The 20,532-nt window shown below is 38.7% G+C and overlaps 2 protein-coding genes across 4 annotated transcripts in view; both read left to right on the top strand.

Moving 5' to 3' along the window:
* The window catches only part of LOC139114321 (organic cation transporter protein-like), a 41,153-nt gene extending 40,658 nt beyond the window's left edge, over positions 1–495 (top strand). For all 3 annotated transcript variants that reach the window (XR_011547844.1, XM_070675968.1, XM_070675970.1), the window contains one exon: positions 31–495. Coding sequence is in view for 2 of the 3 variants with exons in the window: in XM_070675968.1 (XP_070532069.1) it covers positions 31–130 (100 nt within the window). In the remaining variant the exon portion in view is untranslated. The remainder of the gene's footprint in view (positions 1–30) is intronic.
* Positions 496–4,963: 4,468 nt separating this feature from the next.
* LOC139114320 (organic cation transporter protein-like) lies at positions 4,964–20,297 on the top strand. Its single transcript, XM_070675967.1, has 10 exons — positions 4,964–5,402; positions 6,694–6,797; positions 15,425–15,579; positions 16,313–16,481; positions 16,665–16,824; positions 16,993–17,087; positions 17,645–17,865; positions 18,511–18,625; positions 19,385–19,594; positions 19,779–20,297. The coding sequence occupies exons 1-10, from the start codon at positions 4,965–4,967 to the stop codon at positions 19,876–19,878; spliced, it is 1,767 nt and encodes a 588-aa protein (XP_070532068.1). The 5' UTR covers position 4,964; the 3' UTR covers positions 19,879–20,297.
* Positions 20,298–20,532: the final 235 nt, after the last annotated feature.

Genomic DNA, 20,532 nt, shown 5'->3' with positions numbered 1-20,532 from the left:
ACTTTGTCATTTTTTCATGTCTTCTCACAGAAAACCGAAAAAGGGACCTGACGTTTATAGCGGTTATGGAAAAATAACTAAAGTGGAAGAAGAAAGTTCCCTTCCTATGGAGGCGATGGTCATAAGCTGAATATTTTTGTCAAATTCCATTCGTTTCTCCTCTTTTCGCTATATGGTTAAGTTTTTATCATGGTGAATCGGCAAAGCTGATCATAAATCATTAAAACTAAAAGTGTTGGATGCAAGTCAATGGTATTTAGTGCGAAAGCGATTTAAACAATTGTTAGTGTTCTGAGGTGCAACGTCCTAAAAGATTTATCGAAAATGTTAATTAATGGCCGTATTAAATGCTGTGAAGTTTCATAGCTAACGTAAAATATGTATTTTTTGGGATTTTAAAATTGTTTTCGGTATCTTCATGGTATGTGTCGTTTTTACACGGACTGAAACTGTAATCGTAATCCTTTTTAATCAATAAATATCCAAAATCAAACTAAAGATACCCGGGAAGTTGTATTGTATTCCTGTTCACTTTAAATTAATACAACATCAGATTTGTGCAATCCTCTGGCCTGATATTCATCAATATCGTTTCCCACGCATGCGATACAGTATATGTTTCTCACAGTTTTAGAACTTGTTATATGGCATTTGCCTTGCTTTCTCCTAAAATAAGAGTAGTTGTTGGACATCAGATAGCTGAGAATCATCATTAACATTATCAAAATGAGGCAAAAATGACTTGTCCCCTCTTCCCCTCTTCAACGTGACATGCTTTACAGAAGCATTTTGGCAACCACGAGGATCACTTTTGTATTTCCTACCACTCTGATGTCGGCCATTCTTCCTCCAAACTTACACACACAGCAAGTAAACTACAGGCAGAGTTCAGTACATGCCAGTAACAGGGTCCGATCAGTACCTCTAACATTCCCTAAGAAATAACTTCTGTTACAGGACCTGTAAAATTGGTCAGATATCAGGGGTGTATGAAAAGTCTGTATCTGGCCCGGTATTACAGGAATGTATACAATTATGTAATTTCTGAATGTACCCAGTGCTGTGACCACATGACTAAAATACTGGTGTACAAACAGTGGTGTGACAGTGTTGAATTTACAGGGCCTGTTACAGGGTCTGAAAATGTGTCAGGTTTCAGGAGTGTATATTTTCAGAGAATGGGCTAATTTTGATAAAAAAAATAATACAGGAATAATTGTGAGGACATTAAAAGATTATTGACCCTGTTGCAGATCTGTGTTCATATTGCTGTGTACAGTCCTGAAAATATAGTGCTGAGACAGGAAGAAATTCCAGACCCTGTCATAGGTCTGTGTCCACAACATTGTACGCAGTCCAGTCTCCACAGCGCTAGACACAGACCTGCACTTTAGCCCCTGTCACAGCAATGAGACGTCTATTCTCAGCGTCTGCGCAGGGCTTTTTAAAGAAGTAAAATTGTTACTGCTGTGTATGGGAAAACATTTGGCGAACATAATTTGGAAGCCGGCTTCACCATATGTCCATGGTCGACTAAACTTTCAAAAAAGCAAACTTTAATATTACAACAGTTGCAGCACTTTAAATTCTTGCTAACACACAAAAACTTATCTATTGATTTCAGCAGCTTCAACAGGAGTATACTTTCAATATTACTATTAATTATTATTTTAAAAAAGCTCCAGGCTTGGAGCTTGCATCATGTGATATGGAAGGGACCATCTTCCCGTGGGTATGGCATTATCCACTCACCCACGCTCAAACCAGGCTGTTCGGATGTACATAACTTTTGTTAATACTGAGTATCCTTGCATAAACGATGAATCACTTGTAATAAACTCAACTGTCAGATTTTGTCCGACTGTTTACTACTGTGTTGCCGTAAGTGGACAATGCGGGGCCATACCCGTCCGAAGATGGTCCCTTCCATATCACATGATGCAGGCTCCAAGCCTGGAGCATTTTTCCTATGATTCAAATTACATGGGCAACTTCCTGTCCTTTTTTTATCGGTTTTTGTAAAAAATCGCGCGAGTTATAAATGGCGAAAACAGGTAAGTGACCACAATGCTAGCACATATGTAAAAATCATCCTTGGTGAACTTCCCCTTTAAGACAATAAACATGTAAGTTTGATAACTAGAACCTGATTCAGTCTGGAAAACATTTGCCCTAATTAATTTAATTTTTTGTCAACAATTATTTCCCACTTCACAGTTAATTTTGTATGCAGGTTGATGGATATTTTACAATTATATTGATTATAAATCATGATGTCGGTTCCCTTGTTTCACATGTTTTGACATAAAACGTGTTTGAATGCTGAGCCTGAAAATTAGCGTCCGAGTCTGTCGCTCAATAAACTGTCAACCACATAGTAAGTTAGGGTAGCTGCACAACTTATCTTGCATACTAAAATGTTCAAAAAGTTCCACCCAAACATGTGTATAGTTCTCCGTTGATTCGACTTTCAAGCGTTGAAACGCTTTCACGGTTACATTATCCCTGCTTGGTCAACACGAAAGACCAAAAGAGGGCAGGTAATCATCAATTGGCAGCGCTAATTCTCAAATAGCAGACTGCGTTACACTGAAATACACTTGCTGATCGGAAGTGCTTCGACCGCATAATCGACATTTTCGTAAACAAGGTAGGGAAATCGGAAGACCAAGGTAATATATAAAAATCTCTTTCTTATCAATATCTGATCGACAACTTCATACAGCAATGATTTCTCTTGGCGACTCAGTGAATTAAAACTATGTATACCATACAAATAATATACAAATACTACAAAAATACACATAGAAATTTGCTTTCTATATACGATATTCTAAATTTGCTTTTCTGTATACATACAAAAACACACCAGTTTTCTTTCTAGGGAAAACTATGTCGCGCACGGCATTAATTTATTGCTAATGGTTTCTGTGCACGCTCTATCATCTGCAGGCTGTGTTTCTGGTAGCAATCGCGGGTGATTTGTGTTACATTATGACCCCAGCTGGAGACTAAAATGTATAGTGTACACATGCATCTAGTGCAAACTCATATTAGCAATTTTTAAAGTTTGTTTAATTATGACAGAGAAATTGAACGCCAGGTATTAGTCCTAACATACGCTCCTTGTCCTTTTACAATAGTAATGGTCCAAACACTATAATAAGTAAATGCCTCAAGCATTTTTGAGTTAAAATAACTGCCTTGGATAAAATATATTCATTCCTAAGCCGGGCTCTCTTAAAAATTACTTATTGATATATTTCACATGTGGTTAGGACCACAAACGTTCGTAAGCTATTATTCTTCACTGGTGAACCTATTTAATATTTATTTTGATAGACGTGTAATGTGCATTTATATTGTTGAAATACGATTCACGTTTTCGCAGGAATTCTTTTTGTATCGATGACAAAGCCAATTCCGGCATTTGAAATCATCTGCAGGGAGCTAAATCTATTGAAACGTACAAAGACCAACAAATGAATAACTCACAACGAATGTATCAGAATAATATTAAAACTTTAGATTAATGCAATGTTTCAGCGCTAAGTTTATGTCATTAAAGCCACACAATCCCCCCAAAAAATTATATAGGGCTCAGCCCTTTGTGTCGCGTTAGAGGTTAAGATTAGAAAGATTATTTGTATTGATTCATGATTAGCAATAGTAAAGGATTAAATAGAATTAATTGTTACTTGCTATATACGTTTGCACGACAACTTTCCCCAGTTTATCCTCTGATGACAACAGTTGACACACACGATGTTAGACCCTGCAGGAATAGATTTTCTGTAATGTGTAAAAATGTTGGACAAAAATTGGCAATTTTTTCCACGATAACTACCTATTGTGTTTAACAAGGGCTTATTTTGCCATCATTATCCTTGCAATAGTAACTGCACTGCCCAACTTCCACTTGCAAGCTGAGAACTAGCGTCTCGTCTAAAAACTGGCAATTTTTGCATTTGGTTATTGACACAGAGTGCGCTTTTCTAAAATTAAATCCCAGCATTCTTTGCGTATGTCCTCGTTCATATGCACAACAGTTTTCTCTCTTTATCTATTTTTAGGCTTGATAGAAACGATATTTTGCTCGGTAACAGGGTTGATCATATTACTTACTGGCTTATATAAGAGATATATTTTATTAATTGCGAATTATAAAGTAATACTTTGCACGTTTCGTATTTGTTTATTTACGAGCACTCAAAATAACATGGCGGCGCCCATGAATTAAATCGGGCACACTTCCGGTTACTCGCATAGTACATTATGAATCTGCGCATGGGTGGTCAGTAAGCTGCTGGCGTGACTATTAAGGGTGTTGTCATATATTGGCCATAAGACATATGAGCATAAGGGAAATCTTAAAAGGTTTATTTTTAGTATTATCCGAGCTCCAAACTTATATCCATTTGCTTGAATTACAATATAGAGCTTCGTAAACGAGTGCGCATGGTATAGTCAAAGTCCGAGTACAGATAAATCAGTTTATTCAATTGTTTTTTGAAATAAGGATAAGAATATAACCTAAATGTTTCTATGATGCTATCATTTGGCCGCCACTTGTGTTGGCGTTGTGAGAACCCAAAATCTGATGTTAACATATTGCTTACTACATTAAAAATGTATTGTTGGATCATGAAAATAGCCTATGTAGGATAAACGGTTCATACGGTTGTTTGTGCACAGAGTTTTTGTATGCGTTATCTTGGAAAGCAGGTAGACATATTTTTTCTCGTATCGTAGCAACAATCGGTCTGAAAATTCTCTGGTATTTGGTTCTACAGAGATCATTGAATCGGTCAATGTATTTTACTACTACATTGAAAAAAAAGAAAGTGCCGGCTTTTTTATCTTAGCTCTGAATTTCTTTTCGAAACTCTAGTGCAGTTTCCTATGCAATCACATGTCGTTTCGAAGTGTATTATACAGTGTATTTTTATGTTTCCTTAGTTAAAATGCTGCAATTCGACGACGTTTTGAAGCAAATCCTCGGAGAATTTGGCAAATACCAAAAGCTCATGTACACTCTGGTGGGTCTGATATCCATTCCTTTCGCATGCCATTCTATTGGTGCTGTGTTCCTTGTCGCCAGCACCAACTCCTGGTGCAAAGTACCCGATGCAGCCGAAGTCAGCGCACAAATCTGTCTCACCAACTTCACAGGCAACTGTGCCGAGATGGTGAAAAACCTTACCATTCCAAGCGAGTATACAGATGTTGGATGTGGTACTGAGTTAACTTTTAACCACTGCTATCGGTATAATGTGACATATCAAGAAATTCTCTACTCCATTGAAAAGCGTACAACGTCATACACAAATTACACAAAGATCAAATGTGACCATGGATGGGAGTACGACACATCGCAGTACAAATCCACGGTGCCCCAACAGGTAAGCTAGAACATAGAACCATTGCATTAGTACTGTATATTAAGTCATTGTGACGATCCCTAGGATTAGGTAAAGTAAAGGAACGATCGCTGTAAACTATCGGCAATCCTTTCGTCCATTTATTTACGTGCAGAAGCAATGTATCCAAATATAGTTTGTCGGGTTTTTTTGTTTGTGAGTTCGAATGAATGCGTCTTCTTGTCCATGATTGAGCTTCCTTATTCATAATAACGAAAATCAATTTCAGCCAAACTTGATGTATCACGGCACAACGCAAGCATACTTAAGGGTCTACCTCTGATAAATCATTACACCGAAGTAACGCCATGCACAGTCAAGGCGACTTTGAAGAATTCCTGATTTAGGCTGACGGATATCATCTCACGTGTTACTGCAAGAAATCAGACTTATATGTGCATACTTTATAGCTACATTAATTTGTACCAAAAAAAATATGTTTTCATAGCCTTTTGTTAATGAATAATGTAATTATTTATTCAACTAAATCCATTATAACACAATATATCAAATACCTGCATTGAATTTGATCGTATTTCCAGTATACGTTAGGTATGTTGATGATTACTCGGTTCAATTGTTGAGCTTTGACACATTTATTATCAATTAAGTGGCAAGGCGAACAGCTGACTTAATGACATCAATGAAATAAAAGAGAACTCCGAGATCCACTCTTGCTAACTTTGGTTCACACGTGTTTGTTTGCGATACATAGTGTACGTAAAATAATGACTCATCTCAACACTTGCGTTCCGGAACGCAGTGCAATTTTGTTAGCAAAACTGACTTGTTTCCGGTTACTTGAAATTTGATGATAGCTGGCTAATAGGCACTGATCAGGAACATAAACAATCACTTTATTAATAATTACTTTAGTGGTTCTGCAATCTAAGTTTTTTATTATCGAGATTAAAGTTACACCCAACGACGTTGTTCTTATCTGCTCGCAATGTTACACTCAATCGAAATCTGTAGCATGCATTATTTGAGGTGCTGTTATTATAAATTTCGTACAATAACCTGATTCTGAAACCAGGTAAAATTATATACACGGTAAGTAGATCACATACCATGTAACCCAGTACTTTTGAATTGCAATATGAAGTAGTTGTGGTAGAATAATTGACTCATAGAAGTTTATGGATGTAACAGAATTCAGTATAAGAGAACTATTTTTTGCATGACCTTATTCATTAGCAAACATACAAACTTTTAACGCTGCGTTCCTAATTTCAACAGTACAGTAGATCAATATTTTCTTCGATGTTGACAGTTTGATCTCGTTTGTGACCGTGAGTATCTAAATGCATTGGCGACATCCTTCTTCATGGTCGGAATGTTGATCGGCTCGATCACCTTTGGATGCATATTGGACAAGTAAGACAAAGCTTATTTATTTTGTATTACACGATTCAATTCATGAAACTATATGGTAAAATCCTTTCGTACTCTGAACATTGTAGGGCTAATTACCAAAGGTGATATAACACCAAGATGTGGAACTAATTTTGCTGTTTTAATAACTGCATGTCCAGTGTGTCTCTTCAACTTTGTGTGAACTTGCATACATCGTCTAAGAGCATGGTCAGTCGATTTAGTATCATTAGCCTTTATGTGACGTCGCTTAAATCGTCTGCTTCACACGTCGTGTATCAGTCCATCGGGGATGGGGGATGTGGTGGGAGATTGAGGCTTGCAGGTTTGGCCTATGCCCATTACGACAGTGCGCCAATGCGCACATCTCAGCATACATACATGTTCACTCATTTGTCAGGTACTCTTGGTTCGATTTTATTTAATGTAGGCATGATGACATGTACTTTCCTGTACATGTGAAAATTAGTTTGTTTCAAAATACGAATCAATGTGACCACGCAATGGCCAGTATGTGTCAAAGCATTATCAATGCTCCTTCGGTCAGGAAGTACAAACAAAACAAGATTGTTGACAATTTAATTTACTTCGTACTTGTAGCCTATACAAACATGCATGGTTTAATTGAGTTCAAACTTGGCTAAGCTAAAACTCCAACTATTTGTGCGCTGATTTGTTCCCTTAATAATGCAAAAATTAAATCGATTGTTATTATAAGGTCACTGTGCTCTTGCACACATTATACTAGCTAATGTCTGTCAACTTCCCGATTTTCCCTGTTTTTTTCCCATTAAGACACAATCTATCGTCATGCCAAACATATTTCATTACAATTTTGCAAAGAAAGAATATGTACCAATGTACAGGTGTACGTCAGTCAGTTTTGTAGTAGTGTGAAGTAGTGTCATGTGATTGTCATTCATGAGCTGTCATTACTATTCATGAGGGTATGTATATCTCTCTTAGCCCACGTGTACTCAAGCCAGTCTCCAGCTTAGCATCACTCTATGTACGTAGCTTAGAGCTTAGTGTAATAAAGTAGCATCTTAGATTATATAGTACTCGCTGTTTCCAGTCGTCTTTACATCCCTTCATCATGGAATACCAGCCTTGCCGGCCCCGACATGCTACCACATAACCGACAACCTTGGTTATATCACATTGGAGCCAGCTTGTGGGATTCTAACTCACATTCTCAAGACGGACTTGGAGGAAACCTGGTGGTAACAAAGCTTAACCTGTGAGTACTTATAAGCCGTGTGTAAGACACACTCGGAACTTTGACAAATAACTGTGTGCTACTAAAAGCTGAGAGACTCAGAACGAACGCTTCTATGGTTGTTGTAACCTGACTTTGCTACAAGCAGCAAGTTAAATATCTGCCGGAACTTTGGAAAGTTATCTGCAGGGGGAGACTGTCGTCATTTTATGTATGCATTAGCATGGTAATGCATAGCAGAATCTCCGGTACCTGAGATAGCCCAGCAGGACTGAATTTGCTGATCAACTTAATACTGGTTCAGACGTTGCCGTGTGGACGTAGCTGATAAACCAGAGACGGGAAGTTGGATTTTGTGAGCACTGTCAACCTTGCGGAGAAATCAACCATAAGCCAGTAGAAGCAAGTTCACAGAGGACGGATGACAATTGGAGAACCCTGAGGATTCCATGACTACATTTTTTGGTTGCAATGTTACTCTAAAACCCGTTTATTCAAATAGTTGCATACTTAAACATTTCTAATATAAACTATACTCTTACAACAATATCTAGGTAGCTTATTATTATCTGTTAGTACGGTAATGTGATTTGACGAAATAATTGAAGTGCATTAATCTTGCAGAAAGATTGACTGCGTAGGAGTTATATTTCCAGCGTTTTGTGATGCGTTTACATTCACTGGAAGTCGTGCAGGCTATTTGAATTTTCTTGGTCTAAGAAGACAAAAGAACTTTTGTGTGAAGTGAACTTAATTGAACTCTGCCTTGGACACTGTCTTAGAAGCAACCGGACTTGCTTATTTTTAAGACTTTTAAATTTCTTGAAAATTTCTGTGTGCAGAGAATTTTCACAATCTTTTTGTTTCAGTGTTTAATTAATCTTTCAGTATACGCGGGAAGACACACCCTGTTGACGCAAAAGACTGTAAGTACTAATATAAACACTTATTGAAACAAAGTCTTAACGATCTAAAGATAGGTTGTTTTTCTGGGGTGAACGCCCCTTAACTAAGTACCTGTGCAAATCGTACGACAGGAAATTTGCATTTCTGTGATTGTGCACTTGTGTATCTTTTCATTAGCGGTGAAAAACAAAGATAAGAAGCCGTGGGAAATACTATCATTCAGTTGCATTCAATTAAGAAATTTACACTGACTGGATGGGGTCAACACACCAGGTGGTTGATACCATTGCATTCTAGGGGTGACCAGGTAAGTGCATATCTCTTACTACAGCCGTGTGCTAGTGAGTGAATGAGTATGTCCGATACGGAGGGTGAAGTAAGCTTTCCCAGTATGACAGAAAGCCAAGGCCCAACAATTAAAAAAGAGCCTATTGATGATTATGGCGCAACAAGTGGTTTAAGTGGAAAAGAATTAGCTGAAAACCTGTTGCGTCAAAAAGAAATTCTTCAGCTCAAATTAAATCTGTATAAACAAGAGCAGGCAAATCACGCGCAGCATATAGAGAGAGAACGCATGCGTATAAATGCAGAAAAACAAAAACATGAGCAAGAAAAAGAATTCCGTAAACTTGAACTAAAGGCAGAAAGAGAACAGCGCGAACACGATTTTAAAATGAAAGAACTAGAGGTAAAAGCAAAAGCAAATTCGCATGATACGGATCGTGAGTTCAATGATTGGACTGCTAAACTCCCTCAGTTCAAAGAAGGTGACAATGTTGACACACATTTGCGTACATTCGAGAGGCTAGCTCGAACGTACAGTTGGCCTAAGCGGATTTGGCCAAAGAAATTAGCTCCAACTCTTGTTGGTAAGGCCCAGGAGGCGTATTCTAGGTTGAAAGAAGACGATGCCCTGGATTATGATAAGGTCAAAGTTGCTATACTTAGAAAGTATGAGCTCACCAGAGAGTCATACAGAGTTAAATTCAGAGCTTGCAAACATACAGATGAGGAGACATTCTGTATGTGGCGTGATATTGTTGCCGATACTTTTGTCCGCTGAATGGAAACAAGAGGGGTTCCGTCCTTAAGTGGTGAAGAAAATATGAATGGGTACGTGAACTATTCATAATGGAGCAATTAGTTGAAGGCGTGCCCAAACAAATGCAAACATGGTTGAAGGAAAGGGATCCTGAAAACTATAAGGAGTTGGTAAAACTTGGTGAGACATATAAATCTGCACATTCTGGCGCTGCTAGCGATCAGACTGAGCGGAAGCAGGGTTTCAAAAGTTTTAACAATAAAAATAAGCAGCAAAAGGGTGAGGGAAAGAAGTCTGATAACTCATCCCAGAGCGGTGAGAAGTCAAAGCCCTCAGCTGCATGTTATACTTGTGGGAAAACTGGTCATTTGGCAAGAAATTGTCCCGAACAAAAGTCTGATAAAAATGCAGGTTCAGCAAAGACAAAGGTTGTTGGCCATGTCAGAAGTCAGGATGACAAAGGCTATGATATTTGGGCTGAATTTGTTAATGATTATCTACTTGGGAGAATACTTACGTTGGGTGTTTAGACGGTAAACCAGTGAGTATACATTTTGTCAAACCTTGGTAAAGCCAGAGGTCGTACAACAGTCTAACTATTTGCCTGGAGAGACTTGCAATATTAGTTTTGCAGACGAAACAGTGCACGAGGCGCCTGTTGTCAAAGCCCACATCGAAAGTGAAATTTTCACTGGACCTTTGTGTATGGGGGTATGGAAAGGTATACCCAAGGACGTTCTGCTAGGTGAGGACGCGCTTGCCTTGCAGGATCGCCGTGCGTTAGTGGTCACAAGACGTCAAAAGAAAGCGCAGGACGAGCGCCAGGCTATAGTTAAGCGAAATGAAATGGCGTCTGGCGTGAGAGCAATACCTGTTGAGGAATTGCCGACTCTCAGTGAAGCGGAAGAAAGTGATGATGACTTCGATGAGGAAGTAGAATCATCTGATGAAAGTAACAGTGCTTCAGAACACATTGACAAGGTCAATGAAATCCAAGAGGTAAATGGGTCATGTGACGAACACGATGATTCACTGGGTATCTCTAGATTGTTTGATGAGGACAATTTAAATGATTGGAAAGCGGATGATGTAAACAGTGGGAGTAAGTGTAATGATACCTCCCATGATGCATCAGCCCTTGACAAGCCGTTTGATGAGACTTCATCAGATCTGAGTGACATCAGTGATGACGAGGAAAGTGATGATGTCACTTCTAAAGTGTCCAAGAATATTTCCACTGGATTAAAATGTCAGCAGGAATATGCTGAAATATTAAGATTAGATCGGGATAAGTTAAGAGAACTTCAATCGGCCGATCCTACTCTTGCAAAGGTGCGAGAGCATGCAGATGCAAATCAATCGTCGGAAAATCAAACTGGATTTTTCTGGCATGAGAAATTATTGTATCATAAGTGGATTTCCTGACATAAGGTGCATGAAGTGAGACAAATAGTAGTACCGGCGGAATGTTGCAATGCATTACTAAGAGTGTCACATGACATACCTCTGTCAGGACAGCTTGGCATTGAAAAGACTAAACAAAGGTTACTGCAGTACTATTATTGGCCCGGTATTTTCAAGGACGTTGCAGAATACTGCAGGACTTGCAGTCAATGTCAAAAATCTGCAAGACGGAGAGCATCTGTGAAAGCACCTCTTGTTTCGATGCCTATTATAAATATACCGTTTGATTTGATCGCAATGGATATTGTGGGTCCCTTGATAAAAACTCGATGCGGAAATAAATTTATTTTAGTCATTGTGGATTATGCAACTCGGTATCCAGAGGCTTTGGCTATGCCGGATCAGGAAGCCGAGACTGTTGTGAAAGCATTGATCGAAGTTTTTAGTTGGATGGGACTACCTGGGGAAATTTTGACAGACCAGGGTACAAATTCATGTCACGCCTTATGACTGATATGTATGCGAAGTTGGAGATCTCAAAAATTCGAACGTCACCATATCATGCACAAGGCAACAGATTAACTGAATGTTTTAATGAAACGCTCAGGGCCATGTTACAACGTTTCGTAGCGGAAGACCCGAAGGAGTGGGACTGATATTTGCCGTACCTTCTTTTTGCGTACAGAGAAGTACCGCAAGCGAGTACCGGTTTCTCACCTTTCGAGCTAATGTATGGTCAAAGTATAAGAGGACCACTCGCTGTGATCAAGGATCAGTGGACTGAGAAAAGTTCACAGGAGGAAAACTTGGCGCAATACTTAATAACGATGCGAGAACATGCCGACATGAGAAAAATTGTCAAAAAGAGCATGGAAAAAGCACAAGCACGACAAAAACGGTGGTACGATAGGGGAGCAAGGAAACGTTCTTTTAAGAACGGTGATAAAGTACTTGTACTCTTACCTTCCTCCACGCATAAGTTGAGTGCTCAGTGGCAAGGACCATTCACTGTGGTGAGGAAAGTCTCAAACATTGATTACGAAATTGAGCGAGGTGGCCGTAGAAAACCGAAGCGGGTTTATCATATCAACATGCTAAGAGCATGGAAAGAGAGAAATAAACCAGTGTATTTTGTTGACACTGTTGATGTTGTGTGCAACAAGGACATAGAAAACTCTATGTACTACACACTGGAGGATCAGAGCACAGAGACTTGGAGAGATGTAGTAATTGCAGATTCGGTAACTGCAGATCAGCGTGCGGAACTGTTACGCTTACTGCAAGAGTACAGTGATGTTTTAACTGATGTACCCGGTTGTACTGATCAGGTAGAACACGATGTGATAACTACTGATAAAACACCAATTTGTCATGAGCCATATTGTCTACCGCAGGCAACTAAACAGACAGTTAAAGATTAACTGCAGAAAATGCTGAAAACTGGAATTATTACTGAATCAAAGAGTCCCTATGCCTCGCCTCTCGTTTAAGTTAAGAAAAAAACAGGGCGGAACTCGATTCTGCATAGACTATAGAAGACTGAATCAGGTTACGGTATCTGACACATATCCTATGCCTAGACCAGATGATTTGATTGAGGAAATCGGCGGATCGAATTATATATCGACGATCGATCTCACAAAGGGATATTGGCAAATTCCCTTGAGCAAACGTGCTCGGGAGAAGAGTCCGCCTTTATCACTCCTTTTGGACTGTATGAGTTTACTGTTATGCCATTTGGGATGAAAAATGCGCCAGCCACTTTTCAGAGGCTAATGGATAAGACATTTAATCAGCCCAGAGAAAAAGCATATATGGATGACTTGGGTCCACATGATCATTCATGGGAAGATCATGTTAAACACCTGTGTAGCATATTTGAGAGGTTGCGTAGTTGTAAACTAACTGCTAGACCAACTAAATGCTATCTTGGTGGCAGTGAGGTTTCTTTCATTGGTTACGGTGCTGGAAGTGGAAAAATAAAACCTATGGCAGATAAGGTTAATGCTGTTGTCAATTATCCAACACCAGTGAGAAAGCGTGATGTCAGATCATTTTTAGAATTAGCAGGATACTACAGGAAGTTTATCCCAAATTTCTCTGACATTGCAACCCCATTGACTGAGCTGACATGTAAAAATAGCCACGCCAATGTTCAATGGACTCAGAGCTGTGTGGATGCTTTCCAGAAGCTGAAAGATGCTTTAGCATCATCACCAGTTCTGGCGGTTCCAAATTATAATAAGCCGTTTGTGGTGCAGACAGACGCGTCTGACCATGGTATTGGTGTGGTTTTGTGTCAATATGATGACAAGGGAGAGGAACATCCGGTTTAGTATATTAGCCGAAAACTCCCCCCCCCCCCAGGGAGAAAAATTACCCAACTATAGAAAGAGAGTGTTTAGCCATTGTTTGGGCTGTGGAAGCTTTGAATCCTTACTTGTACGGGAGAGAGTTTACAGTTCAAACAGATCACAATCCGTTGGTTTGGTTAGACAAAATGTGTAGTAAAAATCGTAGGTTGTTGCAATGGAGTTTAATACTGCAAGAGCATCAATTTAAGATTGAGTACAAGAAGGGCAGCGAAAATACAAATGCAGATGCATTGTCGCGAATGTGGAGCTCGGATGTACGGTAGTGTGTGAAGGTGCATGAATGATGTAGTGAAAGGGCTGTAGTGACCTGATATACACTGTTTTGGAAAATGCATGTTGAATTTTCAACCTTTGTAGTAATGGTGTTTGCCCAGGTTGCTGTACCCGACTTAGTCAGTAGTTTTTATTTGTCATGTGCTTTCCTTAGATTCAGTAGTATTAGCATTGTATTATTTCATTTTGATTTTTGCTGATTTTCTGAATTATTTTGCCGTACTAGTGATGTAGACTCCCTGTCTCCATCAAAATAAGGAGGAAGGAATGTGAAGTAGTGTCATGTGATTGTTATTCATGAGCTGTCATTACTATTCATGAGGGTATGTATATCTCTCTTAGCCCACGTGTACTCAAGCCAGTCTCCAGCTTAGCATCACTCTATGTACGTAGCTTAGAGCTTAGTGTAATAAAGTAGCATCTTAGATTATATAGTACTCGCTGTTTCCAGTCGTCTTTACATCCCTTTATCATTGAAATACCAGCCTTGCCAGCCCTGTCACGCTACCACATAACCGACAATACAAACGTGACCTCGGTTATATCACAAGTAGTATGGCCGCAGGCATCCATTTCATTATAAAATAGTATAATACTAAGCCTTTGCATAAATATGCTTCAACTGGTTTCATAACACTAGGCACAAGCAAACAAAATACTGCAAGAAGATGCACATTTTTCAGCTCGTTCCAGATACGGTCACTGACCGTGGTTCAAAGTATAAAGAAGTATGAAAATCAGAGAAAACAAACTTACATTTTTTACTTGAAAGACGTACTCATCCTCTCTTCTTAGTGGATGATCGATGGTAAAATTGTCTCAACGTACGCCTATAAAAACAGCTTTCAAAGCTTGAAAGTATGCGATAAGATACGCCTGTAACTTTATTTACCATTCACATGCAAAACGACAACCATTAATTATTTATGATGGGCAGGGACTGTATTCGACTACCATTTGGCTATTCGCAAGTAAAAAATAACAATAAATCAAAATGGCGGAGGTTTAAGCATTCAATATCGCTTTTTGGTCATTGGAGCAGAGGGCCAATGAAATAAAATGTGTACAAGCTTGGCACTTAACATGCAGCAGCCTTGAACAGATATCAATTTAAATGATGAAGCGTGTTAATAATTCTTAAAAAACATAACAATTCACTCACTGTGGCCTCTGAAAGTCACATATTAGTGAGAGATAAGAAATGCATGCCATCATTGTGATCATCTTTTTCGTAGGATTTGATGGTCGCCACTGTGAAGGAAAACCTTTATACATGTGCATATCTAAAAAGAGAAAAAGGATAATGTACAAGGCAGTGATATGTTGTCATATGTCGCCGACTGCTATAAATTTATTTAATAAGTTAAAGTATCTTCACAACGAATGACGTTCATTATGATATCTACCACAGATTAGGTCGTAAAAAGGGTTTCCTGATAGCTGTCGCTGGTATGACCATATTTGGAGTAGTCACCGCCTTCTCTTCAAGCTTCTGGATGTTCGCAGTTTGTCGGCTCTTCTTGGGAATCACTTCGTATGGGGCTTTTTTAGGAGCATTTGTATATGGTAAGGTAACGCAATCCAACAACAATTTAGTGATATATTCTTTAGGTTTAAGTATCACGAGAAGTAACTCTGTGACTTCTAAACGTCATTTTAAAGCATTGAAAGTATAGGGGATGGTGTTCTTATATGCATACATGCTCAGGGTTTTAGAGTTAAAAGAAAACAAAATACGGCAAAAATAAGTAGCACATAACTGTCGCCCAGTTAAGGGAAAATAGTTGATTATCTGAAGTCAACTTTTAAGTAAGATTTATGTCTGAGTTGAATAAAATATTTCAGGCACGACCTTGGTATGTCTCTGGCAATGAAAAACATTAAAAACTAGAAATAAATTGACGCGAAGTCAAATTGTACCATGTCACTAAGCAAACAAATCGACATTCATGTGTAAGGTACTCCAGCACTTATGATTCCCTGCTATGACAACTCTCTGTTTCTCTCTCTCCCTCTCTCAATCCTTTCCTGTCTCTCTATGTGTCTGTCTGTCTGTCTGTCTGTCTGTCTGTCTGTCGCACTCTCTCTCCCTCTCTCAATCCTTTCCTGTCTCTCTATGCGTCTGTCGCTCTCTCTCCCTCTCTCTCTCTTCTCCCCCAAAAACTGTGATACATGTGTAATTAGTATTTTTACACATTACAAACGTTTGCATTATCAGTTTGTTGATTCATTCCAGCTTCACACAAAAAAGCCCCAACAGTTAGTCCTCTTTCACTTTTTCCGAGTCGTGTACTTTCAGCGACAGAAATTACTGGTCCATCAAAACGCACCGTTGCCGGGACTATGTTTATGGTGTTCTTTGGAGTTGGATACATGATGTTGGCGCTGTATGGCTATTTAATTCGAGATTGGAAAACTTTACAGTTGGTGATCTCAGTCCCGACGGTTTTCTTTCTGTCCTACTGGTGGTGAGTTGATATTCCGGTGAATCATTCTTTTCCTTATTAATTTTGTTTAAACTTCCCCTTAGGTGATACATTTGCTTTACTCAATGATAGTTGAATGCTCAATCAGCAATCAGGCGTTCTGTTTCAGAGACTTTTTCGTTGCAACTGCTTACCCTACTTAAACATGTTTCTGTGTTCTTACAGGCTGTTACCAGAGTCTCCAAGATGGCTACTTTCCGTGGGGAGGAAGGAAGAAGCCGAGAAAATTATACGGAAGTGTGGACGTGTCAACAATATGCCTGTTCCAGACGATATCTTCAGTGAATCTTGGAATTCTATGGAAAATATCGAAAATAGGAAAATAGTATGCTTTTAGTTTTATCTTTTCAATGTGTTTTCCGTGTCATAAAATGACGTCATGTTCATATCCAAATGCACTACATTAATAACAATAAACTGAAGCCGTTTCAATATATTTCCAAGCTGTTTCACGTTCTCTTAATACAAACATTTATCACTTGTATTCTTATAGGACGCAAACAGAGATGTTCAGGAGAAAGGAGCTATGCTAGACTTATTTCGACTCCCAAACATGAGAAAGAAGACACTCATATTGTTCTACATCTGGTAAATATAATAAAGGAACAACAAAATAGCATTAATTTGATTAAATTCTCAGCTGAGTTTAGTAACGTTTACATATTTCACCTGTGTATGTTTTTGTACCACTGAGTGGTTATTGTAGTATACGCTCTGTGGTGACATTTAAATCAAATCATAATTAGAAATAATGACTGGTTAAAACGCTTTCTGCTCTTGCGTTATGACAAATACGTTGTATTAACGTGTTTTACTTTGGATAAGTACATGTTGACATTTACAACGACCAGCTGAAAGCAACGTATCTGTTCACACTTACTTGAATGATACAGTTAAAATCTACCAAAACAAAAACAAAAATTTAACAGTACCGGCTGATCATGATTATTATGATGTTACACACATCAATGATAGCGGCAGGAAAAGAAAGTTTGTATTGTGATACCAAGATGGTATTCATCTGTAATACCTGGTTTATATAATCTTTTCTGACGTAGTTCACAAAAACATCGACAAAATTAACTTCGATATAAAATCAACGTAAAATATCAACCGTTGATTCAAAGTATTTCTATTTATTTCAGGCTGGTGATTACTCTCGTCTACTACGGTCTGGCATTCAACACGTCCAACCTAGGTGGTAATGATTACGTCAACTGTTTCCTGGCAGCGGCTGTCGAGATTCCAGCCTCCATTTTAAGTTTTTTTATCATGAACATCGAACGAATGGGCCGCCGTTGGTCGATGTTTTACACCATGGTCATCGGTGGAATTACATGCGTTGCTGCAGCTTTTGTACCATCATGTAAGATAATCACATACAATATTCGTACAGAATCATCTGCACTGTGTACTGTGTACTCCCTATAACATCTACTCGGAAACGCTAATACACAGATAAATACAGACAGACAAACAAACAAAAAGACAAACACTGTTGCAGCCAGGAATTTTAAATCAGAGAACATCGTGTCCAACTAACATTTATCTTTTGGGACATTTTGCACATTTTGGGGACAACATGCGGCAGTTATCAATAAATCTTTTGTAACAAATTAGTTTCACGCAAAAAGTAGATTGCGACGCTATGCTTGAATTTCATGACAATACACAACATCTGCCGCCAAACAGAGCTCAGTCACACTACTACAAGCAAATTATGATATCAATATATGGCTCAAAATAACCATGCTGAACAAAGGTAATCTTCAGTAACACATTTAACTTTCAGACTACAACCAACACAGTTGACTCATGAATGCTCCTGCGGGACAACGTGTACCGTTTTGGGGACATTGTCGAAAGAGCGCGTCCTGGCTGCAACACCGGACACACAAAGAACAAACGAAAAAGCAAATATTCAAACTATTTTCAACGGCCCTGGAAACGTCCTACATTAATGTATAGCAATGCCTTAACCAATAAATTTTGTTATTTTACTTTTTGAAAGGTGGTGCTACCCTATGGATAGGAATCACCCTGGCCACAATAAGCAAATTTTCAGTTACCTGTTCTTTTTGTATGGTTTACTTGTTCTCTGCTGAGCTCTTCCCTACTCCTCTCAGGTGAGTGTATACAGAGTGATCGGCGGTCGTATAGTACCGATTATATTTTTGGGAATGCAATGCATGAAGAATTTGATTTTCCCGTGTCATCGCTGTGCACATACAAGAAGCTAGCTGACAAGGGATTTTCGTCACTAGACAATGTTATTCATATTAGTCGAGGTCTACAAGGTTTCAATTGCCCTGCAAATAATTTTGCCATGCGGTTGTCTGTCAGGATGTACGAGGACATTCTCGTCGGTTATTGCTAAATGTTTCCATGAGGGATTAACCTTCCATGACACGCCAACGCAAATGTCGGCTATTAAGCAAAGTCTCAGTAAACTTATGCGACAGATCACATAAAAACATTCAATAGGAAAATGTTATACCTCAAGATTAACTGCAGAGAATACAGGAGACCTGAGCCATTCTTAAATTTGCTATCAAAATGCACTCCACAGCGTGGAAAAAAACAATTGCATGAGAAATTGCCATCGTAGTATACACTGCGAAAGAATACGAAGAAAAGTGTTTACTCCCTTCAATTGCTAACCTGCAACTGAGGTTTGACACGTAAACATTCGTAAACGTGCCTTAACGTGCTTTAAAATATTAATCCGCCATATACGCTATCAAGTTGTCCAGTCAACACTTTTAATTGAGTTCTCTGCCTGCAAAGTCAACACCTGGCATACTATTAAGCCAGTATTTAAAACTCAAAATTTGTAAATAAGCAAAGCTGACGCACATGCCATTTCTATCGTGCCTCTTTTTTAGGACAACTGGAATTGGCATGTGTTCAATGTGTGCCCGTATTGGTGGAATCTTGGCTCCCCAGCTGTTGCTGATGTCCAAGATCTGGGCAAAACTCCCTGCTGTTGTCTTTGGAGTGGCATGCATACTCGCTGGAATATTGATTCTACCTCTGCCCGAGACAAGGGGCAAGAAGTTACCAGAAACTTTGGAGGAAGGCGAGCGATTCGGAAAGTAGGTCAAGTTGCATGTTCTGTCTTTCCTTTATAGCCTTAAATTCCGAATGTCTATACGCCTGACATTTGCTGAAGAAAAGATCTGTAAGCATGGCGAATTTACAATATAACTTTACAATTTTCATCATATAAATGATGAATAGGAAATTAACTTGTAATACATTTTATATGTCTTCTCACAGGAAGCCAAGAAAGGGGCAACACGTTTCTAGCGGTTATGGAAAAATAACTAAAGTTGAAGAGGATAATCCTCTTGCCATGGAGACAACGGTCATCAACTGAATGTATCATCAATGTCGTTTTCCTGGAAGAAGGAATATTTTATTGTTTTTTCAACATATCAGTTTTGATAGCATAGGCTACAGTTTTCAACGTAGGGAATCAGCTGTATTTATCATAGATGACAAAACTTCTGTGCACTGGGTGCAGTGCAATGTGTTCTGCGATTTAATTTACTACATGTTTATGGAATCATTTATGCCATGGCAACTTCAGTATAACAGTTAAAGTAAGATTAACAGCTTTGAAGCATTCATGTTGCGGTGTTTCCTAGATAATATACCCGTGTGCATAGATTTAAACTGTTGCCGTAATCCCATTTAATTATCCATATCCGATTTTAAACTTCATATAACCAGGAAGATGGGTTTTATTCGTATTCATTTTAAATCAATGATTAAATATTCAATCATACCCGGCGATTTGTTTGTCTTTGTATTGTTCGCTGTGGTTAAATTGTAGAATAACAGGTATTATCATTTTCGACATACTCTTTGCACTACATGCTTCTCAAAAGTGAAAATGCATAGCAGTTCTTCTGCTTCCTCCTAAAGTAAGAGTAGTTGTGAAGCAAGAGATAGTTCACTGTCGCCTTTGGTTTGTTCGTTGAAGAGGAAAATTGAACTTGTCATCTGAACGACTTAACCTAGGCAAATC

This window comes from Ptychodera flava, chromosome 16, assembly GCF_041260155.1.
Source record: "Ptychodera flava strain L36383 chromosome 16, AS_Pfla_20210202, whole genome shotgun sequence".
NCBI lineage: Eukaryota > Metazoa > Hemichordata > Enteropneusta > Ptychoderidae > Ptychodera > Ptychodera flava.
The sequence above is the reverse complement of the archived record's forward strand: the minus strand, read 5'-3'. Positions and strand labels throughout refer to the sequence as shown.